Source organism: Pelmatolapia mariae, linkage group LG14, assembly GCF_036321145.2.
Source record: "Pelmatolapia mariae isolate MD_Pm_ZW linkage group LG14, Pm_UMD_F_2, whole genome shotgun sequence".
NCBI lineage: Eukaryota > Metazoa > Chordata > Actinopteri > Cichliformes > Cichlidae > Pelmatolapia > Pelmatolapia mariae.
Window position 1 is genome coordinate 35,021,429 of NC_086239.1, and position 24,728 is coordinate 35,046,156.

Here is a 24,728-nt window from a genome sequence, read left to right on the forward strand (position 1 = left end):
TATTTTCCCAATGTCTTTCTATTTCACTTCTCTGTTTCCATATTTTCCTTCCTTTATCTCTCTAACATCTATATTCCACAATATCACACTTTATTTTCATCTTTCTAGTTTATTGTCTTCTCACCTCGTCTGGTTATATATTTGTCTCTCCCTCATTCTCTCTATCTCTAAATTTAACTTCTATCTTCTATCTTCTAAACGAGATGGACAGTCCTGCATCCGTGAGGTACTTTAAGCTATTCTTGGATCACTGGTGGAGTAATATGAAGAGAAGAAATTGCTGACTGGAGAATTCATCATTGCATGGGAGCCATATTGATCCATACGCAAGATCTGAGGTAGAAATGTAGCGTGAATATGAATTAGTATGAAGTTTATGAAGTTTCTGTCATCCACTGCAAAGAGAAAAGTACCGACAGGCTCTGTGGAAAATGTACCCATGTAAATTAATATTGCAGTTTTGATTTGTTCCACTATATATGTGTGCAGCAAGTGCCTGATATAACTTAACCCCCCCCTTCCAAAACTGTTAAAATCACAATGAGCCACATATTTGCAGTAGATGAACAAGAACACTATAGACATTTCTTTTTTTTTTATCAACATCAGAATGGAGGAGAACATCATGAGCTATCATCCTATTTTATATGATCAGAGGAGTCACAGGCAGCTAGCTGGGTTAAACTAGCTTTGTTAAACTGCATTGTGGGTACATATGATAGGACTGGTTGGTGCCCCTGTTACACATGCATTGGGAAAGATGGGAAAAAAGACAGTAAAAAAGTATAATGGTATAAAAGAGAACAGTGGTGGGCAGTAGATGCTAGAGCCATCCCATATTTCTTTATGTCTTCCAAGGAAAATGGGAAATAAGTTGTCAGCTTTCTTGTCAGTTCTTTATGTAGTCTTTAGAAATAGTTCTCCTGGCTTCTGGAAGGACAATCTAGGTTCTTCTTTGGATGCTGGCTGCCTTTTGTTCTGTTTTCTGTCAAGGTGATCTCACACTGCTTCAGTAATGTTAAAGATCAGTGCCTCCACCAAGTTTTACAGATGGCTGTAAAATTACACTCAAGACTCAACTAAGTGGTAAAGTTTAAAAAGTACAATGACATTTAAACTCTTGTCCTGGTTTTGGAATACGTGACTGAAACTGGAAGTAGACTTAATTAAACTTATATATAATTTACAGACTAGTAATGATGGGATAAACATTCGACCCAGAGAAGCTCATGGGATCCATCAGCTCTTCTTTCAGCTCCACAGTCACACAGTTTATATTAGCACTCGTTCACGTTACCATCATTCTGTGGTCACTGCATGCTGTACATTACCATTGATGACGGAACAGCTTCAATGCAGCATTTCAGGGTTAAGTGTTTGTTTCAAGGACACCGGATGGTTAGCATTTAGACTATGGTCATTCTTTAGTTAGTTTGGAGGCATCAGTGTCAGATACTAATTGCCAAAACACAAGTTGTGGAAGCCAGACAAAGAGGATGAGAGGTTAGGACGCAGGGAGCGGTGGGAATAGATAGAGGACAGTTGCAAAAGTGTGAAGGATAATAAAAGGAGAGAGCAGGGAGGCGGGGAGAGGGGCGTGGGGGTGTTTACATTGCACCGCTGGTGAAACTGTGATTTATTGTAGTGGCTCACTTCAACACCATAGCTAGTGAGAGAAGGCCATAATAACGCTGAGTGGTTTAGAGGAGAAGATGTAACGACTGACATTTCTGCACTCTCACACACGTATGGATGTAGACATGCAGTAGTAATTACACTATTAGATGATCCCTGAATAACAAAGCAACAGGAAACTTATGAATGATAACTCTGACCAATAATACATTGTTTAAAGTAAACTTCAAACAACTTGTTTTTTGTGTGTATATAAAAATTGTGGTAAAAAGAAAGTAAGTCCTATTTTGAATCCTATTTAAATTCCAAGGTTTTACATATCCGGCCTGAAACAGTGTGTGACAAACTAAGTCATGGTCGACTTTGTGAGATTATTTTTATTTGTATCTTGATATGTAAAACCCTAGAACATAAAAGAGTTGTGCTGTCTCTTTACCATGGCCATATATTGTAACAATAATGGAAGTTTATAATAAAGTTGAACAAATTTTCAAGTAGTTTCTGTAAGCCAAAAACTCAGGTTCCGACATTTGTAAAAATTAAAAAAATAAATAAAATGTGGTCAATGAGCGCAGATATTCCAAATATGGTCATCTCAGGCACACGAGTCTGGCTGTGGACACAGAAGCCCCTCCCACCTGCTTTTTAAGCCAGTCAGAAGAAAGTCATCTTAAAGGGAGGGGAGCTAAAACTGCATGTTTCAGACAGCGGTGGATGCATCGAGGCTTAGTGCAGGAAAACTGTGAACCACGCAGTGCTACTTTAAAAGCAAAAAAAAGAAAGAAAGAAAATGGAGCTGGAAGTGAGCAGAATAAATCCATTTAGAGTTTTTTTTTGTCAAAAAGAATGCAGTTTCAAATGTGTAGATATTCGGCTTATGTTTTTGTTTTAATGGGATAATATGCCTGTGCATTTAGTCAGATTTTAAGCTTCAGTTACAATTTTGGCTTCCAGTGATTATCAAAACAAAATCTCTGAGATTATATGATTATTGTGCTTGGTTCTAACTTTGCTTTTGGTACTCTCTAAATTTACCGACTACCAGGCTGTGGAGGGTTTAATTCAAAATCTTTCTTTTTTATTTTTGGATGAAAGTTCAAGAAAATGTACTCTACGAGCAGTTGCTAACATCAGTAAGTCTGTAAAGAACTAATATCGGCTGATATTGAATCTGGTTGAAATAAAGTAAAAAAAAAAAAACCCTGCAGATTTCATGATCAGTCTAAATGCTGCAAATGGGCAAAAATTAAGTAAAAACTGCAATCAAAAGATAAACTAATGACACCTTAGACATTGGAGCTCTTTTGTGCAGATACACATGTCTTGAAATTCTACGAGCAGTTGTATTAAAAATCATAATCTCAATATTGACCAAATTAATTGTGGTTTTCATTTCTGCTCTACTCAAACAGCCCTAATGATTAGCTGTGGATTCTAGGCTATTGATTAAGCAAAAAAAATCAACTGAAATGTGACAGGCATGTCTTAAAATAACCGATTAAGGGTTAATGTTCAAAAGCTTGTTTAAATGTACAGGAAAAGCTGAGACACAATCTCTCATACCCATGTCAATAAGACTGACAGATACGAGTCTGGATGATAAAACCTCAAAGTAAAGAGAACAGCTGAAAGAGTCACGAATGAGCTGAAACACAGTCACACAAACACACTCAAACCACCTGGGGAGAAACAGAGATGGCCACCCTGGATGTAGAACATTTCCTTTTAGATGCTGTCCTATAAACCACAGTGATATAGGGTTCAGGTCCACCTGGAGAAAAACAGAAAAGCTTCATATGATCTAGATTCTCTCCTAAAAGTGAGAGATGAGAAGATATCTCTGGGCAAAGTTCCCATTTTTGCTGTCCTGTCTTTACCAGTGCTAATTTAATTTGTTTCAGTATTATCATCACAGGTTGCCAAGTTCAAGGTGACTTACTGAGATAATTTAGTTTACTGTGAAACAGGCAGATCTTGACATTGGAAAGAAATAATATCATATTTTAATATAAAAATATTTACAAAATAAAATAGGACATGTCACTCTGTAACAAATTATTTAAGCAGTAAAAATTTACCAAACATGAATGTTTTATTTTGTATAACTTCTTTCATATTATCAGGTTCCATATGTAAATATGACAGTGTTTGGTTTTATTTGTGCGGTTTTCCACTGCATCTACTGGGGTTTAACAATATATGGAAGATGTCAAAGAGAACACACGGCCACAGATGCAATTCATGCTCTTTCTTCCAACACCATGGAGAGTTCAGAGAGGACGCTGCTGTTTAAAGGTTTGATCTTTCGGTGTTGGCACAGCTGCCCCCTACGAACTCTGTAACCCCGAGAGTTCAACATAAACATCAGAGCAAGATCCCCGTTCTGAATCTGTGTTTTTGATTTTAATAATCAAAACTTTCTGGTCCAAGTTTGTTGTTTTTAACAGTTTTTTTAAACTACTGAAATTATATTTGCTGAATTACCAGTGCGGTCAGATTAATAGATGTCTGCATATGCGCTGAATGCAGTGTGAAACACTGTGGTGGACTCGCTTCTGTCGTCGCCTTCACAGAATAAAACATTTGGAGGTGTTTTGTATTTATGTGGCTGAATGAAAGATCATCAGCAGTATTACTCAGCACTTTCATTTTGAAGCTCACCAGCCCTGATCAGTATCAACTGTTCAGGATCCACCAGGTTCATCTGACTGTTCTGCACCTGCTGGGACATGACTGTGCGTAATTATGATGGACTTGTGACATGCTAACTTCACCAGGCAACATTGGCACTTGTTCTGATTCGATTTTCATTATTTTCAGAACTATTTTGAAGCTGTAGTAGTTTAAATGTGTCTTCTGTTTGTCCAGTAGCATCTGATGTTATCACGACACTCCTGGTAGTTAAAGTGTTCTTAATATAGTGGTTAGTAAAACCATTAAACCATAACATATTCTGAGTTGTGTCATAGTCAAAGAAGCACAAAAAGCAGCTTTAAAAAAAAACAGGTGACAAAAATATTTAATATGCAGTGATGTAGAGAGATGTCGATGGAGTCTACATCAATAGTTGATGAAGATCTGCAAACAGCATCTGACTTGAGCGCTAAAATGTATTACAGCAGAAAAACAACAGATGTCAGAAGTAATAATAAAGCTGTTTTCTTTGTCTCTCCTGCTTGTGAGCTTGTTCTGCTTTTTGATTTTATACTTCATACAGACAAAGAAAGGGGGGTGGTGATCCTTCTAGCTTACTGCCCACAGTGGTATTTTTCCCATTTCTGTGACACAGTCAGTCATTTATTAAATCATTCTTAACCACTTATCTAATTCATGGTCAGGGGGTGGCTGGAGCCTAACCCAGCTGTTGCTGTATATGAGGCGGGGTACACCCTGGACATGTCGCCAGTCCATCACAGGGCTAACATAAAGAGACAGATAACCATTCATGCTCACATTCATACCTACAGACAGCACAGAATCAGGTCACGTTATCATACATGACTGTTGATTCTCATTCAAGTGAAGCACAGGATTGCTGCCTGTGGACTTAGGACAAGTAGTAACACGTGCATGTTTGCATGTACACTCCACAGTAGGCACCTCAGCTTTTTTGGGGAGTTAAAATCCCCAAAATGAATTTAGTGTTACACAAGTATGAATACAGATGAAAGTTTGCGGTCACATTTTTTTTTTAAACTTTCCTGCAGGCTGTGTTCAGTGTGTCGAAACAGAGCATAAAACAGATAGCCAGCAGTGTGTGTGTGTGAGACTGCCTACGGCTGACTGATTCCTGAACAGCTGAGTCTGATTATTAGAATAAGGGTGATAACACACACACACACACCACACACATCAGAGCAGCCTTGTGTTTGATTTGATTGATTTTAGGACACCAGGTGGTTGAGGTTCGGCAAGGAACAAGGCAAGGAGAATAGAGGGCACGCGTGCGCGCGCACACACACACGCAGATGCAGCAGTCAGCAGCAGTTTGACTGATGCGGACTTTTGTTGTGATTCAGCTTTTGTTTCTCCTCTGTAATCCAATTACCGGCTTTAATCCGTATTTCAGTTTGTTTTATCACCTTACAAAAATATACAGTTACAGGCGATGTTCCCTCTAATTTTTCATGTGTCTGAGTGAACACACAAACTCCCTGAGCGGTCCCTTGGACCACTGTGAGCAACATCAGATGTGTGCACTGTGGTCACACCAGCATCGAATCCATCCAAGTTACATGGTTTATTAAATTAATCAAATTACAGCATTTACATTTATGTTAGACTACTTTTAATTAACTGCTTTAGCCCACTTACAATGAAAATGTAAAAAAAAAAATCTTGTTCATGACCTGTGTAGTATGTTAACACTATTGGAAGTAAAAATAACTTGAACTCCAATTTTGAAAACACAACTTTCTTTTTTTATTTTTGTTTATTATATAAAGCTCTGACTTGTATTATGAGTATGAGTCTGTGGTCTGGGAGAGTCCTGTAACTCTCTGTCTGCAAAATACAGTATATAATGACCAATGTTGGGTAATTAATTATATAGTTACTTCTTCAAAAAAAGTAACTGAGTTATGCAAACAACAAAGTGTTTTGCAGCTGTTTACCTAAAAATGCAGCCAAGGCGTTTTTTAAATAAACATGTCAAACTATTTACAGAACAATCAGCTGTTCTGCATCAAATTTGATGCCACACAAATTATTTGTGCCACTCCAAAAAATAATTTCTGTCCACTATGAGATAAAGGAGAACAACAGCCTGATACCTGCAGGCCTGACAACAGGAGATGTATCACTCCTGTAACACCTGTAACATTCAGCAGCTCATTGTTCTGACACACACAACATAACTATTGACTACACTACACACTAACTACACAAGATTTGCGCTAAACGTCGCAAATCTCTCACATCTCAAAACACCGCCGTCACTCCTAAAACTTCCCCCTTCCTAAACAACTAAATGCCTTGTTGCCATATCATTTTTTGATTGGTCCACATGGTACATTTTTCCACCAATAGGAAAGGGCGGGGGTTTTTTGGTTTTGTTTTTGCTCACAGGTGGAGAGCGCTTTCGAGCGTTTTCCTTATAAAACGCAGTTTTTACTGTTTCTTCCCGCAGTAAATATAAACAACGATAGTATTCAGAAAGAAAACCAAACATTGCATATTTTTATCATAATTCTGGTTTTACGTGGCCTATCAACACAATTTAAAAACTGGTATAAAGTCCACACTTCCGTCAGTCGTTCCGTCTGTCCTGCTCACATCTCCAATGGTTGTACACGTTGTCATTAACGTGGCTTCACTCCACATCAGCCACGCCGCTTTGCCAGCTAAAACACCGGTGTTGGCACATAAGGACGCTGTCATAGCCTGTCAACCACGTTGATTAGCTGCAGATATACGAATGTGAATCGCATTATTGGCTGGACTATGGGATAAGGTGGAATCGTTCTAATCCCATACGGGAGCAGCCAGTCACTTACTGACTAACACTGCAAAACAGAATTGTTTAAGTATTAATTTTAATTTCAATTCAGGTTAGATTTTTTTTTCTGTGCGCAGAGACCAATTGCGCACGCACGCAGCTTAGAGGGAACATTGGTTACAGGGTTTTTCCTGCAGTCGTCATCGACTAAAGAGGTTTTAAACTTCCACCGCAGGTAAACTAACACAGTTATGATACAGAATAATTTTGACAACCAGCTTCATTTAGTCATCATCAAATGGTAAGAATTACGAGAGAAAGACACAACAAGAGGTTAATAAGGGGGAAAGCTTGTTGGATGATCCACCATCTGAAGAAAATTTATCTTAAGTTACATGTCTTTTAGCTTTTAGCTGGACTGTGGATGTTGGCAGCCCTCGGTCAAAGTGGGTCGTCTCTCAGGAGGACTTGGCTAATGCTAGCATGGTGCCACAAGCTAAGGAGGCACTTAGAAAGCAAACATCTTTGAAAGAAACTTGGCCTACTTCATAAACGAGCTAGATATGAAACAGAAACAACAACACTATTTTTTTGATTGCATGAAAGTACCTAATGCGGTGATAGAGGTGATTTAAAATCAGAGCCTAGCTGAATAAGTTTTTTTTTTCAGACCGAAACTAATATGTGGCGATTTAAAAATCCGATACACAAACGTAAGCAGATTTCGCTAACATCTGTTATGTGTTGTTACTTCTGAGCCTTAATGAGATACAATGGCAGCACAGTTGTGGAGAACTTAATCTGGCTGACTCTGCTGGTTGTTTGTGGAGCTCCGAACTGAAATCAAAAGATAAACTATTGACATGTTAGACATTGGAGCTCTTTTGTGCAGATACACGTCTTGAAATTCTCGCTTCCCCTTAGTGGTTTGAACAGAAAGTGGGCCAGTCATTCCACCGTCACCTCCCCCAAAAGCCCATTTTAGAAAAGAGAAACCTCGATGCATGCTCTAATATTTGTTTTTGTTTTGCAGGATTCACCTGCAGGCCTCTTCTGTTGCTTTATAGACATTACATCAGTCTGGCCACACATATTTCTCAGTGAAGGTTCCCATGTTAGTACTCCTAGTTCTTTCTGGGGTGTTTCTGTCTAAACATTCACATGAGCCTGCTGGCTTCATGGCTTGCAATATCAGTCAGTACAGAGCATGGTGGGACTCTGCAGCCAACCTCAAAGGTGGCTCTCACACGTTCTGAAGGAAAATGCTGGCGAGTGACTTTAGTCCACACGGGGGATTAGAGTGAAAACTGTACAGGGATTTAGGGACATTAAACAAGGGGCTAGCTCATTTACAACATCTGAGATCACACCATCAGCTGCCACTCATCTGAAAACTAATCACAAAATAGACTGCTGCGTGATGTTCTTAGTGCGGCCATAAAGGGAGAGCCCGTGTTTTAGGGATGTTTAAGAGGAAAGGTCGCGCTTTGGTGTCGAGAAAAAAGAAAAGTCTTTTTTCCCGAGCCATCAATTTGCACTAATATTCAGCAGTCATGCAAGAGCTTGGAAGGACTGTAGTAGCAATGACCTTTGCAACTCAACTGTTTAATTATTGTAGTATAAATGTAAACATATGCATTTGACTCATTTGTTCTTCTTTGAAAACAGAATAAACCTGGCAATATATTATAAGTAAATAAATAAATACTTCATTAGAAGTATCCAAATGTTCAAAGAATACAGCATTTTCATGATTTTTTTCTCACAAATTGTATTTTTTTTTTTTTAGATAAATATGAGTTGAGGAATAAAATGCACTGTATAAAGTAGAGAAGATGTATCTATTGAAAGGTTGGGCTTAATTTTATCTCTTTTTTTTTTACATTTCCAAAACAATTCTATTAGTATTTTGTTATTTAAAGGTTAAAGTTAATTGAAAAGAACATTTTGTATTGTTGTCTTTTCATTCACTCGGGTTACCTATAAATGTATCTGATTTACTGTAGGCTTCACTTTGTTGGATTTCACTGCAGTCCTCTTTCTGCATCATCACCAGATAGAAAGCTCTATAATATTTATCCTCTCCAGGGAGGACAGCTAAGTGCATGTGCACAGCTACTTCTTCTCTTTCTGTCTTGCAGGGCACGCTGACATTTACTCGATATGGCTATGTTGTTTTTCCAGTGGTTTAGGTATAGTGACAACCGTGAGCTTGGGCTTTTGTTGCAGAGGGAGGGGGAGGCCAGGAAAAGGGGCCAGATGAGGAGAGGAAAAAGAGATTACAGAGAAAAGGGAAAAAGTCTGAGGCAAAAAATTTCAGAGAAACCTTCCTTAACAGTAGCATCGAATGCTTATTTGACTTTTTATTTACTTGAAATCTTCAGTCGCATAAATTGAACTTAATGGGTGAGTACAGTGTTACTAACATTAACTAAAAAGTAACAATACAAATTCAGGGCATGTAACTGTTGGGTGAATTCTTCCTATGTGTTGAAAGAAGGGTATAGGGAGAAATGGGGGAGGGGACTGGGAGGGGAAAGGGGGGAGAACATTTTTCATTCTGTGTTATCTTGTGAGGCATTTCAAGGACAGGGGTTTTAATGAGTGCACACTGGAAAGGCCAATGATTTTAGGATGCTGAAGGATGACCACCAAACATACTGCTGTATCTGCTAAAAAAACAACCATACTGAAACAATGTAGCCACAAAAAGGAGCCCGCAGTTTTTTAAACACTAAGAATGCATCACTTTCTATCTTTTTAAGAAGTTTAAAGAGAAATAAGTGTATGACAAAAGAAGCACCCTGGATAAATATACAGAGAATATATTTCTTACATTTCTATCATCAGTCTTTCCCCTCGAACCCACGTGTGTAAAAGCTCAGTAGGCTATGGGTTTGATTCCCAGTGGGGCCGGCCATGGAAACAAACATGTATTCTTCCCCCTCCCTCCTCTTTGTTAGCAGCCTTGGAGAAGAGCACCAAATGGCATCTTTTATATCCGTGGGCACATCTGCTCCTCACCAAGAGAAACCATTGCATGTATTTTCCATTCATCGTGTGTGTGTAACACAAAGAGTGAGAACATGAGAAACTAATGATGAATGTGGTGTATTTACCTGGGAATTCTTATTAGATTCCCAATGTGCATCTAAAATATTTATGATTTATTTAATGTCCAGTGCACTGCTCTATACATCATTACCAACACAAGCTTTTATATTTCTAATGCCTGTTGTGATACGTACAATCCCTGGTCACTTTATTGGGTACACCTGGCATGTGGCTAATAACATGAAGAATTAAGAGCTGCCTTAATTCTTCACTGTGGAGGTTCAGTAAGGTGCTGGACACATTCCTGAAAGACTTAATGAGGTCCATGTTGGCATAATAGCATCACACAGTGATGCATAGATCAGCTGACTGTAGAGCCCATACAGTGAACTCACTGTCATGTTCAAGAAAGATGATTTGAGCTTTGTGACATGGTGTGCTATCCTGCAGAGGATGGGCACACTATGATCACAAAACCTGTTCAGATGGTACCAAGGGGCCCAAAGTTTGCCAAGATTATATCCCCACACACCAGCACCAGCCTGAATCGCTGATACAAGATAGGATGGATCCATCCTTTCATGTTGTTTGTGCTAAAGACTGGCCCTACCATCTGAATGTCACAGAAACAGAGACTCAGACCAGGCAACATTCTTTATATCGTTTGGTGAGTATAAATTGTAGCCTCAGTTTCTTGTTCAGTTTAAAGGGTCAGTGTGTTGTGTGTTCAGAGTCCCTCTTCTCCATACCTTGGTTGTAACATGTGGTTATTTAAACTATTGTTGCCTTCCTGACAGCTTGAAGTAGTCTGGCAATTTGCCTCTGACCTATGGTATCTACTCATTAGATATTTTCTCTTTCTTAAACCGCTTTCCGTAAACTGTGGAGATGGTTTGTGTGGGAAGATCTCAGCAGATCAGCACTTTCTGAAATTGTCAGACCAGTCCATCTGACCAGTTCCTACCCTAAGCCTAACCATTAAAAATCAATGCAAACTCTTAACCTTCAGCCTAAACCTAACCATAACCTAATTTTAATCCTGACACTAAAACCACGTTTTGAGCCTCCAAAAATGCCTTCAAACCTGTGGGGACGGGCATTTTGGTCCCCACAAGTATAGTAGCATATCAATTTCGTGTCCTCACAAAGATGTCTAAACATGTGTACACACACACACACACACACACACTCTGAAAACAACAAACTGTCAAATTCAGGAAAAGACAGGAGGTACCATCTATTTTTGCATGACACATCCTTTATATGTAAAAAAAAAAAAAAACATTTAAAAAATTTGAAGAGGGTGTGTATGAAGAAGGCTGAAACAGACGGTACCATTTTTTTGGTGCCTTAATTTGGAAAACCCAAATTTTTATTTCAGAACCTCCAAGCTGTTCTAGCAGAGAGGCGTTTAAGTTTTCACCCAGTCTGCTGATTTTTATGTGTGTGCTCTGAATTCTGTCATGAGTGCCACGAATCGAACCGTGCATTGCTCGAAGCACACTATTTACACCACATTATCCAGCGCTCACTGTTAAGGTTTCATTTTAATTTTAATTGAAGCCTCTAACTGATATCAAACATCTCTGTGAGCTCTTCAAATGAATGCAGCTGAAGCTGATGAATATCAGAAAATTGAACAGGAGGTTTTTCATTGTTGTTTGTTTCGAATGTTTCTGTTTCTTAACTCTCAGCCGGCACAGTGTGATTTCATGCAGAGGTTTAGAAGCTATTTTTATGTCTCTGCTTTCAGCTGTCAAAGGTATGGGCTGAAGAGATGAGATGCCCAAATCATTTTAAGTCTATTTTAAGCTTTGCTATTGTAAAATGCTTTGATGCCAAGGACAGGTACTGCATCATTCATGAACAGGAAAGGACCTATTGACTCCTTATTTCTGCAGAAGTCTCCTTATTAAACTGTGAATTTTGGGTCTGAATTTGCTTCAGTGGCTAAACTTGTGCGGTTGAATAAGGGTTAAGAGATATCTAATAAGGACGTGTGAAGTCAGTGAGAGTTTAATTATCAGGTGCGAAAGGCTTTTCACCTGTGGGGATGGAGCAATGGCACTTGTCTTTGCCACTTCTTTTTCTCTCCTCTGCACGTGCCAGTGTGCTCACATACATATATATGTATTTTTGTATGTGAGTAGCGCATTAAAGCAAATCCACTGATATTTATATTGGCTCATTCAAAACCTATTTCATCAAGCATGACTGTACAGATGATTTTTTTAATTAAATTTTTATATGTTACCAGGAAGACTTTATCACATCCTGTACTTCACACACAGGCTGATATCAGATATTTTGACAGTATTTGATTTTTCGCAGGGCGTCGGGCGCGATGGCTAATGCCTCTCCAGACCTGGACAACGCGGAAGCCCAGCGCCAGCTTAACAACAACAACCGACCAATCAGCTCTGGCTTCTGGGAGACAGAGTGTACCAGCTCCAAACTGTTCGAGTGCTCCCGCATCAAGGCCCTGGCAGGTCAGAGGTCACAAGCAGATCAGTGCACATGCTTACTCACATTTACACAAGTACAGACACTGCAGACATTTTACCGTATTGTGTGTTCATATACAAAATGAATAATACCTACTTTCAGGGCATTTTTAAACAATTAATCAAATGCAGTTTAATTAAATGGAATTTATATAGCACCCAGTCACAACAACAGTTGCTTCAAAGTGCTTTATATTTTTAGATTTTTCAACTTTTAACTGTTTAATAGTGAATTATGTGCACCTTGTATTTTAGGTATTTGAAGAAAATATTTCATAAAGTATTAGATCGACTTTGTCAGGCAAGGGGCAAGAATGAGTGTGCGTGCAGCTGAAAGCAACAAAAGGTTGCTTTTTAAAGAGTCTTTCAGGGCCATTTGAAGTGATTCCGATCTAATCATTTCACATATAAAGCTGATATTATTGTATCTGTTCCTTTAACTTAAAATGTCTTTCTTAATTTCCCTCAGATGAACGAGATGCAGTGCAAAAGAAGACTTTTACAAAGTGGGTTAACTCTCATCTAGCCAGGGTGTCCTGTCGCATATCTGACCTTTACAATGACCTGAGGGATGGATACATGCTCACCAGACTGCTGGAGGTCCTCAGTGGAGAGCTGCTGGTAGGAACCGTCATGATTTTAGTTTTGTAAACTTCTTTTTTGTTCATTCTGTCAGTTTCTTCCTGACTGATTTCATTTTGACTGAATATTTGCCCTCATTGACGGACTTTTACAAAATTGAATAAAGAAATTTGAAGGGGGTCTGTAAACTTCACAGATTAGAACATTTAAAAAAAAATCATAGGACCCGTAGTGTCCAGGGTCTTTGGCTCTGCAGAAAGCCCTTTTCTGGTTATTTTCCACTTGAAAGGAGGGAGCATGTAATCAGTTCTGTCTTTGTTTGTCTGTCTGTTTGTTACCAGTCAGTTACCACTTTGCCTGGTATATGATGTCTCCTTAAGTTTTCCTTTATTTCACAATGGGGGCAGTTGTAAGAAAGGACTTGCCCCTATACTAAAAATATTCCCAGATTCTCCCCAGTGGTTTTTACTTCTGTCATTTCTAAAAGTAAAATTTAAGTTAAATCCAACCTTTTGACTGTCTTTGTTATTATTTGAACAATGTTTGCTATAGTCCCGCATGTAGTATGTCAATAATAACAGTTATCTTATTACAAGTACTCAAACTCTTTTTCCTGCCACAGCCGAGGCCCACACGAGGTCGAATGCGGATCCACTGCCTGGAGAACGTCGACAAAGCACTGCAGTTTCTTAAAGAGCAGAGGGTTCACCTGGAAAACGTCGGTTCCCATGACATTGTGGACGGAAACCATCGCCTCACCCTGGGCCTTATCTGGACCATCATCCTTCGCTTTCAGGTAAATTTAAAACACAGATTCATCATGACAGATTTCAGCGGCCTGGACATGTGATGAGCCAACTTTGTCACTGTATAGAGAAAAGGGGCTTTTATTCTACTCCAGGATATGAAGTGTTTCTTTACGGATGTAATATTTGAATGCTGGTTTTGCGGAAACTTGCTGTGCAAAGTTGCTGTGATCAGCAGTGCATCGTTTATCTCTTGGTGGTTTGGGGAAGGCTGTCACATGCGCTGCGTCACCAGTGTGCGACAGCGACAGCCGTGTTTAGTGGATGAAGCCTTAATGTCACTCAGTGTCTGACCGGTAGCAGTCGCCTTCCAGTCTGCTCTTCAGCAAGGACACACGGGCACACTGTTTTATCTACCTTACCTGAGCCGGCTTTCATCTGTCTCATCGCACACCCTCTGGCATGTACATACCACACACATGCACACACTCACACACAGGGTTCCAGGCCTCAGCAGCAGTGATACAGGATCACCTTCTTCCCTGTAAGTACAGCAGAAATCTATGGCTTCTCTTTATATTGCTTCAGTGCTACAGCGTGGCATTAGCTCACACTGCTTACATTACATTATTCTGATGCCTCTGTAACATTCATGGTGCACAGTCGCCTATCAGCTTTTCTCCTGGGACTGAGTATTGTCATGCTAGACCTGGCTACCCACCACAAAGCACATTTGCCAGCACTGCTAACAGAATTATCTTGCAGCGTGTGCAACCCTCTGCAGGCCATGCTCATGAGACAGAGAGGATCAACGTTCACTGTGTGCAAGACAGCTCACTGATACAGAAATCTGCAAATACAGAAATCAATAAGTGTGTTGTTGTACGCTGATTATTACCGCGTGATGGTTGTGTTTTTGGTAGCGTTTACATACGTGCATGTCATCCTATCTGTAAGTGCTAACATGACCTTTTGAAAGAATTCTGATAAAATTTGTAGGGGTGTAGAGATAGGGGGTCATGTTAGCAATCCATTAACTAATTTGCCTAACATCCAACAAGGTCTCCAAGGTCAACTTAATGATTTCTTGGTTACAAATTGACGAAAAAGCCTCATAACTTCGAAACTATGTTTCTAATAAGTGTGGTGTGTACTGTCAACATGTCGACAGTACCATATAAAGATTAAAAATATCATGTGACATTTGACGTCTGTCCACTCCTTGAAGGTCAATAAATTGATCTGAAGGTTAAAGTGATAATAATGCTACATAGAGCTAAACATTAAAACTATGTTTCTTAGTGCAATTTTTTTGTATTGACAACATATAGGAATATTGGGAGTTATATATGGGGATTCTAAATGTCGCTTTGGACCTCTGACCTTGTTTAACATCAGATAAAACCAAACCTTCATAAAATCCCTTCATCTTTAAAAATGGTTAAAACAACAAATGGAACTTGTATGTTCAAATTGACCCCAAAATGCATTATATCTTCAAAAAAAAGCACTGTCATGAGAAGGAGAACGAGCAGCTTAGTTTTTTAGAAACTGTAGTATAATTTTTTGCAATCAACTCAAGATATTCACGTTGTATTTTACAAATCCATACCAATTATCCAACACTTACTACTGCATAATGATTTTACTGCACTGTTGTTTGTATGTTTAAAAAGAACAAAGAAGACAAAATGAATATATATGAAATATAATAATGTTCCCTTAAAAGTAAATACAGTGCAGAGAGGGAGCTGCTTTGGCAGAGGTTTGTGCTGTCTGAGTGCTTCTTGGCAAAACTGTTAATTTAACCATCAAATCAGGCTGTTTATAAGGATTTCTCATTTCACTTATATCAGTCTATGTGAAATGTGAATTATGTCACATTTCACATGAGCCAGATATAGTTGTATAAGTTTATTTTACAACATGACATATAAAAATGAAATTTTGATGTTGAGAATTAAAGATATATTGCTGTAAATGCATTTTTTGTTTTTTAGCTCCTATGTGAATTCAACCATCACAATAATAATACAAAAGGAAAAAAAACAGAAATTGTCTTGCAGCATGTGGACATGCAGGACTCTCGTACGGTGCCATTCTACGTTGCCTAGCTTCATTACCTTGTCCTGTTTATTTTGCCATGCTGTGAAGATCACAGACACAACAAGGTTATGAGAGGGTCACGTGAACGTTGCATATGCTAAATCACAGAGAGAAGTATTTTTCACGAAAATTTAGCTCATATTTATTAGCTAATTTGTTCAGTAGACTTACTCCTTACTCCTGATGTATTTGTTTGTGCTTTCTGAATATACCCGACCAGCTGAATCTGTACAGTTTAGGCTACTATAGTGTTAGCTGTCTGCTAGATTTCCCACTATTAGCCGTGAGCTCGGCTGTTGTCCCGTTCTCCTGCTCCCATGAGCCACCAGCCGATGACCTCTTCAATTTTGCATGTGCTGAGAACGGAGAGTAGTGCAGAAGACTGTTGTTCAGCAGTGTGTGTGTGTGTGTGTGTGTGTGTGTTTGTGTCTAATTATGAGACAAGTACTCATATAGGGAAAGAATAGCTGGCTGATGGGAAGCGGTGAGCAGAGATGTTCCGATAAATAAGCGCTGGTTGTTCCCTTAACTTAATAATTAACACACATTAAAATCAGGGCGAGAACCAGGGTTTAGAAATACATATTTCTTCATGTTTCATATTTGAGGTGTAGCACCTGTGCTCCAATAACCAGAAGAAAAGGCTACACTTCTGAAGAAACTAGGTCCAAGAGTTTTGATACAGTCACAATCATAACTTGTAAAGACTTTAAAGGTTTGTTTTGTACATCTTCCTCGTTTTCCAGGAGCAGCTGTGCATACAGATATATGGAAGATGAGTGCTGTATGGATAAAACAATGAAATAAAACAACATGCAAATAATTGAACTGTTATGTTACTTGAAATTAAAATGTTAGGAGAGAAACAGTTATTTTCTCAGTGGCTACGGTACTTCTGATTCACTTCCTCACAAGTTATGTGTCAACCTAACTCACTAACAACAATCCAGTCAGAGGCTATGTTGAATTCCTCTGTAGTCTTTTCAAAGTAAAAGCTCTCAAGAGCATCGCACACTGTTTCATGACATTTTTTACTATCTCGTTTTGGAAGAAATCAAAGTTCAGAGCTTGACGACCTCACACATGGTTATGGTCACAGTTAGAATAATAAAATCAGAAAGGTTATTGCAAGATAATGTAAAGTTTATCACACTTCTTCTTCATGTTTAAGTTGTAGGACAACCAGACAAAAAGCTGCTTAAGGTCAATAGGGGAAAAAAAAGCAAAACAAAGACAAAAACCTGAACTCCGAGGAGCCACAGCAATAAAGTTTAACGTTCACAGGAAGCAAAAATGAAAAATGAATGAATTTATTAAACAGTTTGACAGTACTTACAAAGTAATAAGTAAACCAGTGTCAGGCGGTATTTATGTCTCTAAAATTGCTCTTCTTTTAGTCATGTTTAAATAAGAACACTTTTCCTAGAGTTCACCCACATTTTAAGTTCCTTTTCTGACTGTCTCTTCTCAATTTTCATTTTTAGCTTAAAGCCAAGAAAGCCATCCGTTATCAGTGGCCTCAAAATAAGATGCAGGAAATAAATATTGCCATGAACCTTTAGGGTTTGCTTTTCTAAACTCAAGTGTCTTTAAGATAAGAAAAACAGACACACATGGAGTCTTAAACTTGGAAAAAAAGGAAAACAAGCTAAACTTAATCTTTCATTTTCATATTAAAATGATGAGGATTAAGGTGATTTAATCAAACATTTAGGTGCTAAGAGTAACGTCAGCAGGCCTGTGAACGGTCCAGGGTTAGCTGAGGTTTCTGTTGTCACGGTAGCTTTGAGTTATCGTTTCCTCTTGCACTTTTTCTGCTCTCATCTCCGCCTTTTCCCCAGCAGTGAAAGTGAGAGTTTGCTTTGCCCAGTCAGCAGGTAGAGCCAGACCACTGCAGTAACTGTACACAGGCAGAAAGAGAGAGGGAGGGAAAAGCAGTAAAGAAGGGAGAGGACTGACAGGCGAAGGAAGAGGTAAAGCTACCGTATTTACAGAGCCATACGCAAATAATAACAAACTCTTATTATTTGCTGTCACTTCAGTTGTGTTGCTGTATATGGTTGGCTGAGTGGCATTGTACTGTGTGCAGTGCTTTTCTGCTTAGCTTACACACTGGCACTGTATCTGATCCAAGACTTATTGACCATCTTTTACCTTTTTATAATAACTTATTGTCATAAAAAGGCCATATATGCAGATTCAGGTATTGACTGATGATATTTGACACAGTTTGCAGGTATATAGGCTCTAATGTTTTATACATTCAATGTGAATTTATAAATCATATTATCTTTAGCATGAAATATTAAGGATAATAAGTGTTTTCTTACTTTCTAGTACCTTTTTAGAGAAGAAAGCAGACTATTGAGACACAGTTTACATCACAACAGACAAATCACTAAAAAGGTTGAGTGTGTGTGTGTGTGTGTGTGTGTGTGTGTGTGTGTGTGTGTGTGTGTGTGTGTGTGTGTGTGTGTGTGTGTATGCGTATGCGCAGTGTTGTGGCTAATGACTTGGGTAGCAGCTGATTCCAGGGTGCCATGTCCCCAATTACCTTGGATCATGTCACTGTGATGTGATTGGTTGAATGGCTGTCACTGTCTCCTATCATCAGGCGTTGTAACGGCCAGCGTGTTGTCCTCAGGAGGCACACAGAGCCGTGTGTTTTAACACCCAAATCCCTGCCTCATGTCATATTTCTCTTTGTTCCTTTGCTTGTAGTTTTTCTTGCTTTGCTGTTTCTTTTTCAGGATTCGGGAATAAAGTCGGGGCTCAGACCTTTGCTCCATTTCGTTTCTTGCAAACATGCTTTGTCACCTGACATCTTGAACATTTTATTTATTCACTGCTTAGTTGTGTCCATAAAGTTAATTTAAAATATCAGAGGTAGAGCTGCAGGTGGACAAGAAATAAGCTAACCAGCAGATTTAAGGCAGATTTAACTCCTTTATTAACTTTTTCATCCTCTATAATTACAATACACATACAGTACAATACATTTTGCACATCCATTCATTGAGTTTGTAATCAGGTTAACTGGTGGCCACTCAAAAGCATTTTTGATTGTTTACAGCTTGATTTACTTTTATTAAAGTGAATCCATTTTGCTAAATTCTGATTTGTTTGACTTTTTTGCTATGACAGGAAGAGAGTGCAGAAGGGCTAATGCACATAAAATGGCCGGGAGCAGAATTGAACCTGGGACCCCACAGTGGTATTTTGGCATATAGATTTCTTGCTCAACCCACTGAACTACTCCAGAACACAGCAACAAATGTTCAGTGAGCCTTGGCTAGAGTAGCTTTGCATGATTCTTGTACTGGGCCAAAGGGAGGCAAACTGTTGTAGCTCTTCTCCTTTAGGGCCGTCATCACTTTGAACCTGCTTTTTCTGCTTCTGATATCCTGATTACTGCATTTGTCAGAGACCTGAGTGTTTACATCATAGGGATCATAGGAAAACTTTGGCCATGTTTAATATGAGAATGCACCATTACAACTGTGCACATACAAAAGAAAATTAAGGACGTGGAGTCTTTAAGGTGAACCTATACTTCCAAAAATGAAGCAGCAGCGTGTTTATATGAGTCTCAGGGACAGACAGAAAACACTAAACTCTTGGTTCGCCTTCTTCTTGTTCAGATCCAGGTGATCAAAATAGAGACAGAGGACAACAGAGAAACCCGCTCTGCCAAGGATGCGCTGCTGCTTTGGTGCCAGATGAAGACTGCAGGGTGAGCAGTGAAATAAAAACACAGAAACTAGAAGCTCAAACTGCAAATTTCATGATCATTTAGGTGTTATACTGTATATCTAGTCAGAATGTAGTGAGAGTAATTTGGAGCTCTTTAAGATTAGAAAGCATTTCTCCATGTCGCAGGTACTCTGAAGTCAACATCCAGAACTTCACCACCTGCTGGAGGGACGGCCTTGCCTTCAATGCCCTAATACACAGACACAGGTAGGACACACGTACACAGCATAGAACCAGCTAGAAGTTCACCATGTTTTCACTGTTAGCATGTGTTTTTACTCCTTTTTTTTAGATGCGAACACATTACCAACAAAAAGACGAAAAATATTCACACACACATTTAAACAAACATGGAGAAGCGGGTGTGACTGACATGAAATTTTAAAATCACAGCCATACACAAATTTTTGTTTTTTCATGTTGTGCCCTCCAGACCTGATCTAATAGAGTTCCACAAGCTGACACGATCCAATGCAACCCACAACCTGCAGCAAGCCTTTAACATCGCTGAGCAGCACCTGGGCCTCACGAAACTCCTGGACCCTGAGGGTGAGAGTCATGCAAACCACACTCCATGCTGCAACATCCAAAACAGTGCAAAACCTGCTGCACTCAGTAAGATAGACAACATTTTTCTTTTTTACAGAAATGGGAGACGTGAGATTAACTCACTCTTCAAAGGTTCTCACAGCTTCTTTCAAACATTATAAGTTAACTGATTTTAAAACATGAAGCATGTAACAGTACACAAAACTAGAACTAACATTCAATTTTTACCAGAAAGGCAGATGCATATACTCATTCCATTATAATCTTTTTATGATGGATTAAAAAGACAAGGATAAAGGCTATGTAAGGACTGTTTAAAATGTTTAACGCTTCTAAAATGTGTGGGTGCTGAAAATGTGCTCAGACTTTGTCCAGTGTGCAATAAAAAAGCTTTTTAAACGTATGTAGCTTTTTTTCTTCTTCTGTGAGTTGTGTGGAAGGGTGAGGCCATGAGATGGCAGCTGAAAGCATGTTTTTTCCCACACATTGTTTTAGTTTCTCCAAAACAGTCACGTCTTACAGTGAACTCAGAATTATGCAGGAGAGACATGCACATATCTGATGTATTAATAAGACTTGAGCCATTACTCAGACTTACTCAGACTCTCAAATTTTATGGACGAGTGACCGTGGTGCTGATCTATACTAGAAACAATCAGATCCTTGTATATTAAGAGGAAGGAGTGCCAGTCTTAAAGGTGATGCTAACTCTTCTATCTTTCCGTTTCTATCACCTCCCTCCTGTGCAGATGTGAACACCGAGAACCCAGATGAAAAGTCCATCATTACATACGTGGTTTCCTACTACCACTACTTCTCTAAGATGAAGGCTCTTATTGTGGAGGGGAAGCGCGTTGGCAAGGTAACGCACACGCTCTCCCAAATATGCCTACAAAACCTGCATACCGACAGCATCGGAGAGGAGATGAATGAGCCACTATTGCTTTAAAACCTGAAGGGCAGGCAGTCTGAAACAGATAATATTACTGTAATATCACTTTACTAGCACGTGCAGATCTTAGAGGAATTTAAATATTATGATTCTTAAAGGGTTTCTTGGTTATTCCTGCCTTTTTTTGTTAGCCTCATACCTCAATCTTGCTCTCAGAATCTCCTCGCAACTTTCTTCTTCTCTCTGAACCAGGTGCTAGACAACTGCATTGAGGCAGAGAAGATTGTTAACCGCTATGACGCTCTGGCATCTGAGCTCCTCGAGTGGATAGAGAAGACCATCGCGGTCATCAGCAACCAGAAGTTTGCAAACTCGCTGACTGGAGTACAGCAGCAGCTGCAGGCTTTCACCACCTACTGCACTATAGAGAAGCCCATAAAGTAAGTTTGATGATTCTTTAAAAATAACAGATTAACATATTTTGTCATTTTTTAACACCAATTAATGCATTTAATTTATGCCAGTATTGTGAAAATATACTGTTGTGCTTATACCATATACGTTTTATGTTTCACCCTATTAGAGAAAAATAAGATTGCTGTGTATGTGTGTAGCTGTGTCAGTCAGAAACATTACTCCCCTGATGGACTGTAAGCGTCTGAAGCCAGAATTATGTGAAACAGTAGCTAGAGACAGTTTATACTTTATATTAGTCATGAGAGTTATTGTGTATTTTAGATGAAGTAGTGTAATTTTATGTGACTCCTACTAAAGTGTAGCTTTCCTAAACAGCGTATGAATTTGTTGGCTCCTTTTTTGCTCACAGGATGATTTCACTTCCTTAACTGTAAAATTATACATTTGAATGTTTGGGGGTTTTTTACAGTGAAAAAGCACAGAGTACTAGACTCATGACACCTCAGAGTGTACTGTCAGCAGCAATGATACCCACAGAGCAGATACACACACACACGTCCACACTCTTGCTATGATACAATAGGCCTTGTTAGGCTCTGGGTGGCTTAAGCAGCTCACAGCCAGCTGTTGACTTGTGAAACTGACACGAAAGCAGATGTGCATACATATTAGTGGATATTTTAATAGAAGACAGTTCTCAGACTAAATGTAGACTCTCTGTGAGTAATTAATGAGCACAACCCTGGACAGCAGACAGAAACTCGTCTGTCAACAAGCTTTCGTGCTGTTTGAGTGATTTTTTTTTTGCTGAGATGACGGTGATACTGTGACACTGACCCACCAACTAAAGCTTCCTGCTTCTCATCCAGGTTTCAGGAGAAGGGTAATCTCGAGGTCCTTCTCTTCACCATCCAAAGCAAACTCAGAGCCAATAACCAGAAACCCTATGTGCCTAATGATGGGAAGCTCATCTCAGACATTAACAAGGTCATACACCCACAAGCTGTGTTGTTTATATTTTATATACAACATTTAATCCTTTCTCCAACACTGTTAATCAGTTTATTGTCATTTATCATCTAGGCCTGGGAGAGATTGGAGAAGGCAGAGCACGAGAGAGGTGTTGCTTTACGGAAGGAGCTGATTCGTCAGGAGAAGCTTGAGCTGTTGGCTCAGCGCTTTGACCACAAAACCACCATGAGGCAAGCCTGGCTCAATGAGAATCAGAGACTCGTATCGCAGGTAGGGGGACAAATGTCTCAATGTATTCCTGCTACTTGTTTCATTAAATCTAAGATCACGACTTTCTTTGTTTACCCCTTTGACTTCAGGACAATTTTGGCTATGACCTACCGGCAGTCGAGGCAGCGATGAAGAAGCACGAAGCCATCGAGGCAGACATAGCCTCATACGAGGAAAGAATTGGCGTGGTTGTGGAACTCGCCGCAGAGATGGAGGTGGAAGGATACTACGATATCCGGCGTATCTTGGCACGTAAAGAGAATATCCTGGGCCAGTGGAGTCTGCTGAAGGAGCTGGTGGCTGGGAGAAGGACCCGGCTGGAGAAGAACCTGGCCTTGCAGAAGACCTTCCAGGACATGGTGTACATGATTGACTGGATGGAGGACATGCAGGTACTAGAGAGCGTGAGAGACGTAAAATGAAAAGGGCACTACACCTAAAATATGAGTACTGGGGTCAAAAGAAACTCTGTAACTAGAGTCCTACATACACTTTAGTTTTTTCATGTGTGTATATAAACATAGATATCAATATTTATTATTGAAACCCCTGGTTTCATCATTTCTTCTTCCATTAATTTCTCTCGCCTTTCTTCCCTCCCGTTGCTTCATTCCTTTCAGGTCCAGCTGCTCTCGAGGGACTTTGGGAAACATCTACTGGAGGTGGACGATCTGCTGCAGAAGCACAGCCTGCAGGAGGCCGATATTACTGTGCAGGCTGAGAGAGTTGAGACGCTCAACACTGCTGCACTCAAGTTCACCACAATAGAGGGTACACACATGTACACACACATTGTGTGTAGCAGTGAAAGTGTTTTATTTTATTTGTCTTTAGCATTGATTGGAAAATTGGTGTTTAGGGCTTGGTGTGAGTAGGTTGATATCCTGTGGGTATAAATGTCTCGCTCATGGTTGTAATAAATTCAGTGCTGTGTCTCGTTTTTACAGGTTACCAACCATGTGACCCACAGGTGATCTGTAACCGTGTCAACCATGTCTCTTCCTGTCTGGAGGAGCTGAAACACCTGGCAACTAAAAGACGTGCTGAGCTCGAGGAGTCAAGGAAACTGTGGGCCTTCTTTCAGGTGAGATGGGTCAGCAGGTTGTGGGGAAAATGGCGGGATTAACTTGCCGGGATTATTCCTAGGAGCCAGTATCTGAGGAGCTTGGATGCTTCAGAAAGCTTTGAACATTTTTTATGCCCCATGCATGTCTATGGGAGCAACCAGGAGTCCCCACAGAGACACGGCGACAGTATGCAAACTCCACACAGAAAGACCCCACCCTGGATTCAGGCCAGGCACCACCAAATCATTAAACCTGTTCAGTTTTCCATTAGAAATATTGTCCTGCTTTAAAACTTGTCTTTGAAAGCTTGGGGTTTTTTTTGTCCTATTAGGAGCTGGAAGAGTCGGAGGCCTGGATCAGAGAGAAAAGCTCCATCCTGGGAGCTCAGGGCTACGGGAAGGACCTGAGCAGTGTGCTGAGGTTACTGCAACAGCACAAGACTCTGGCTGGGGAACTGCTGGCTCACCGCTCACTGCTGCAGGTGCGTGTTTTCAATTCTGCACCTGGTAAACGTACTGCTGTAAGAGTTTTTCTCCAAACTTCACATACTTCAGTAAATGTATGCATTAAAATATATACATTTCTTTTAGTTTATCTTAAAAAACAAACAAAAAAAAACATCCACCTTCCCCTAACAGACCATTTGGAGTTCACGTTTTGAGGATATATCTGCTGGCCCACATTAAAAGGGTTATTGTTGCTTTTATATGCTATTGGTTGATATTAATTTCATGTTCATCTTGT

General features: G+C 39.6%; 1 protein-coding gene across 3 annotated transcripts in view; it reads left to right on the plus strand.

The window, feature by feature from the left end:
• LOC134641320 (spectrin beta chain, non-erythrocytic 4-like) overlaps positions 1-24,728 on the plus strand; it is a 98,522-nt gene that overhangs the window by 4,012 nt on the left and 69,782 nt on the right. For all 3 annotated transcript variants that reach the window (XM_063493694.1, XM_063493695.1, XM_063493696.1), the window contains exons 2-15: positions 12,458-12,615; positions 13,100-13,251; positions 13,835-14,008; positions 19,706-19,797; positions 19,944-20,024; positions 20,251-20,366; positions 21,116-21,228; positions 21,511-21,698; positions 22,545-22,662; positions 22,759-22,917; positions 23,007-23,309; positions 23,538-23,688; positions 23,865-24,001; positions 24,316-24,465. In XM_063493694.1, coding sequence (XP_063349764.1) covers positions 12,471-12,615; positions 13,100-13,251; positions 13,835-14,008; positions 19,706-19,797; positions 19,944-20,024; positions 20,251-20,366; positions 21,116-21,228; positions 21,511-21,698; positions 22,545-22,662; positions 22,759-22,917; positions 23,007-23,309; positions 23,538-23,688; positions 23,865-24,001; positions 24,316-24,465 — 2,079 coding nt within the window. In that variant the 5' untranslated portion in view covers positions 12,458-12,470. The remainder of the gene's footprint in view (positions 1-12,457; positions 12,616-13,099; positions 13,252-13,834; positions 14,009-19,705; positions 19,798-19,943; positions 20,025-20,250; positions 20,367-21,115; positions 21,229-21,510; positions 21,699-22,544; positions 22,663-22,758; positions 22,918-23,006; positions 23,310-23,537; positions 23,689-23,864; positions 24,002-24,315; positions 24,466-24,728) is intronic.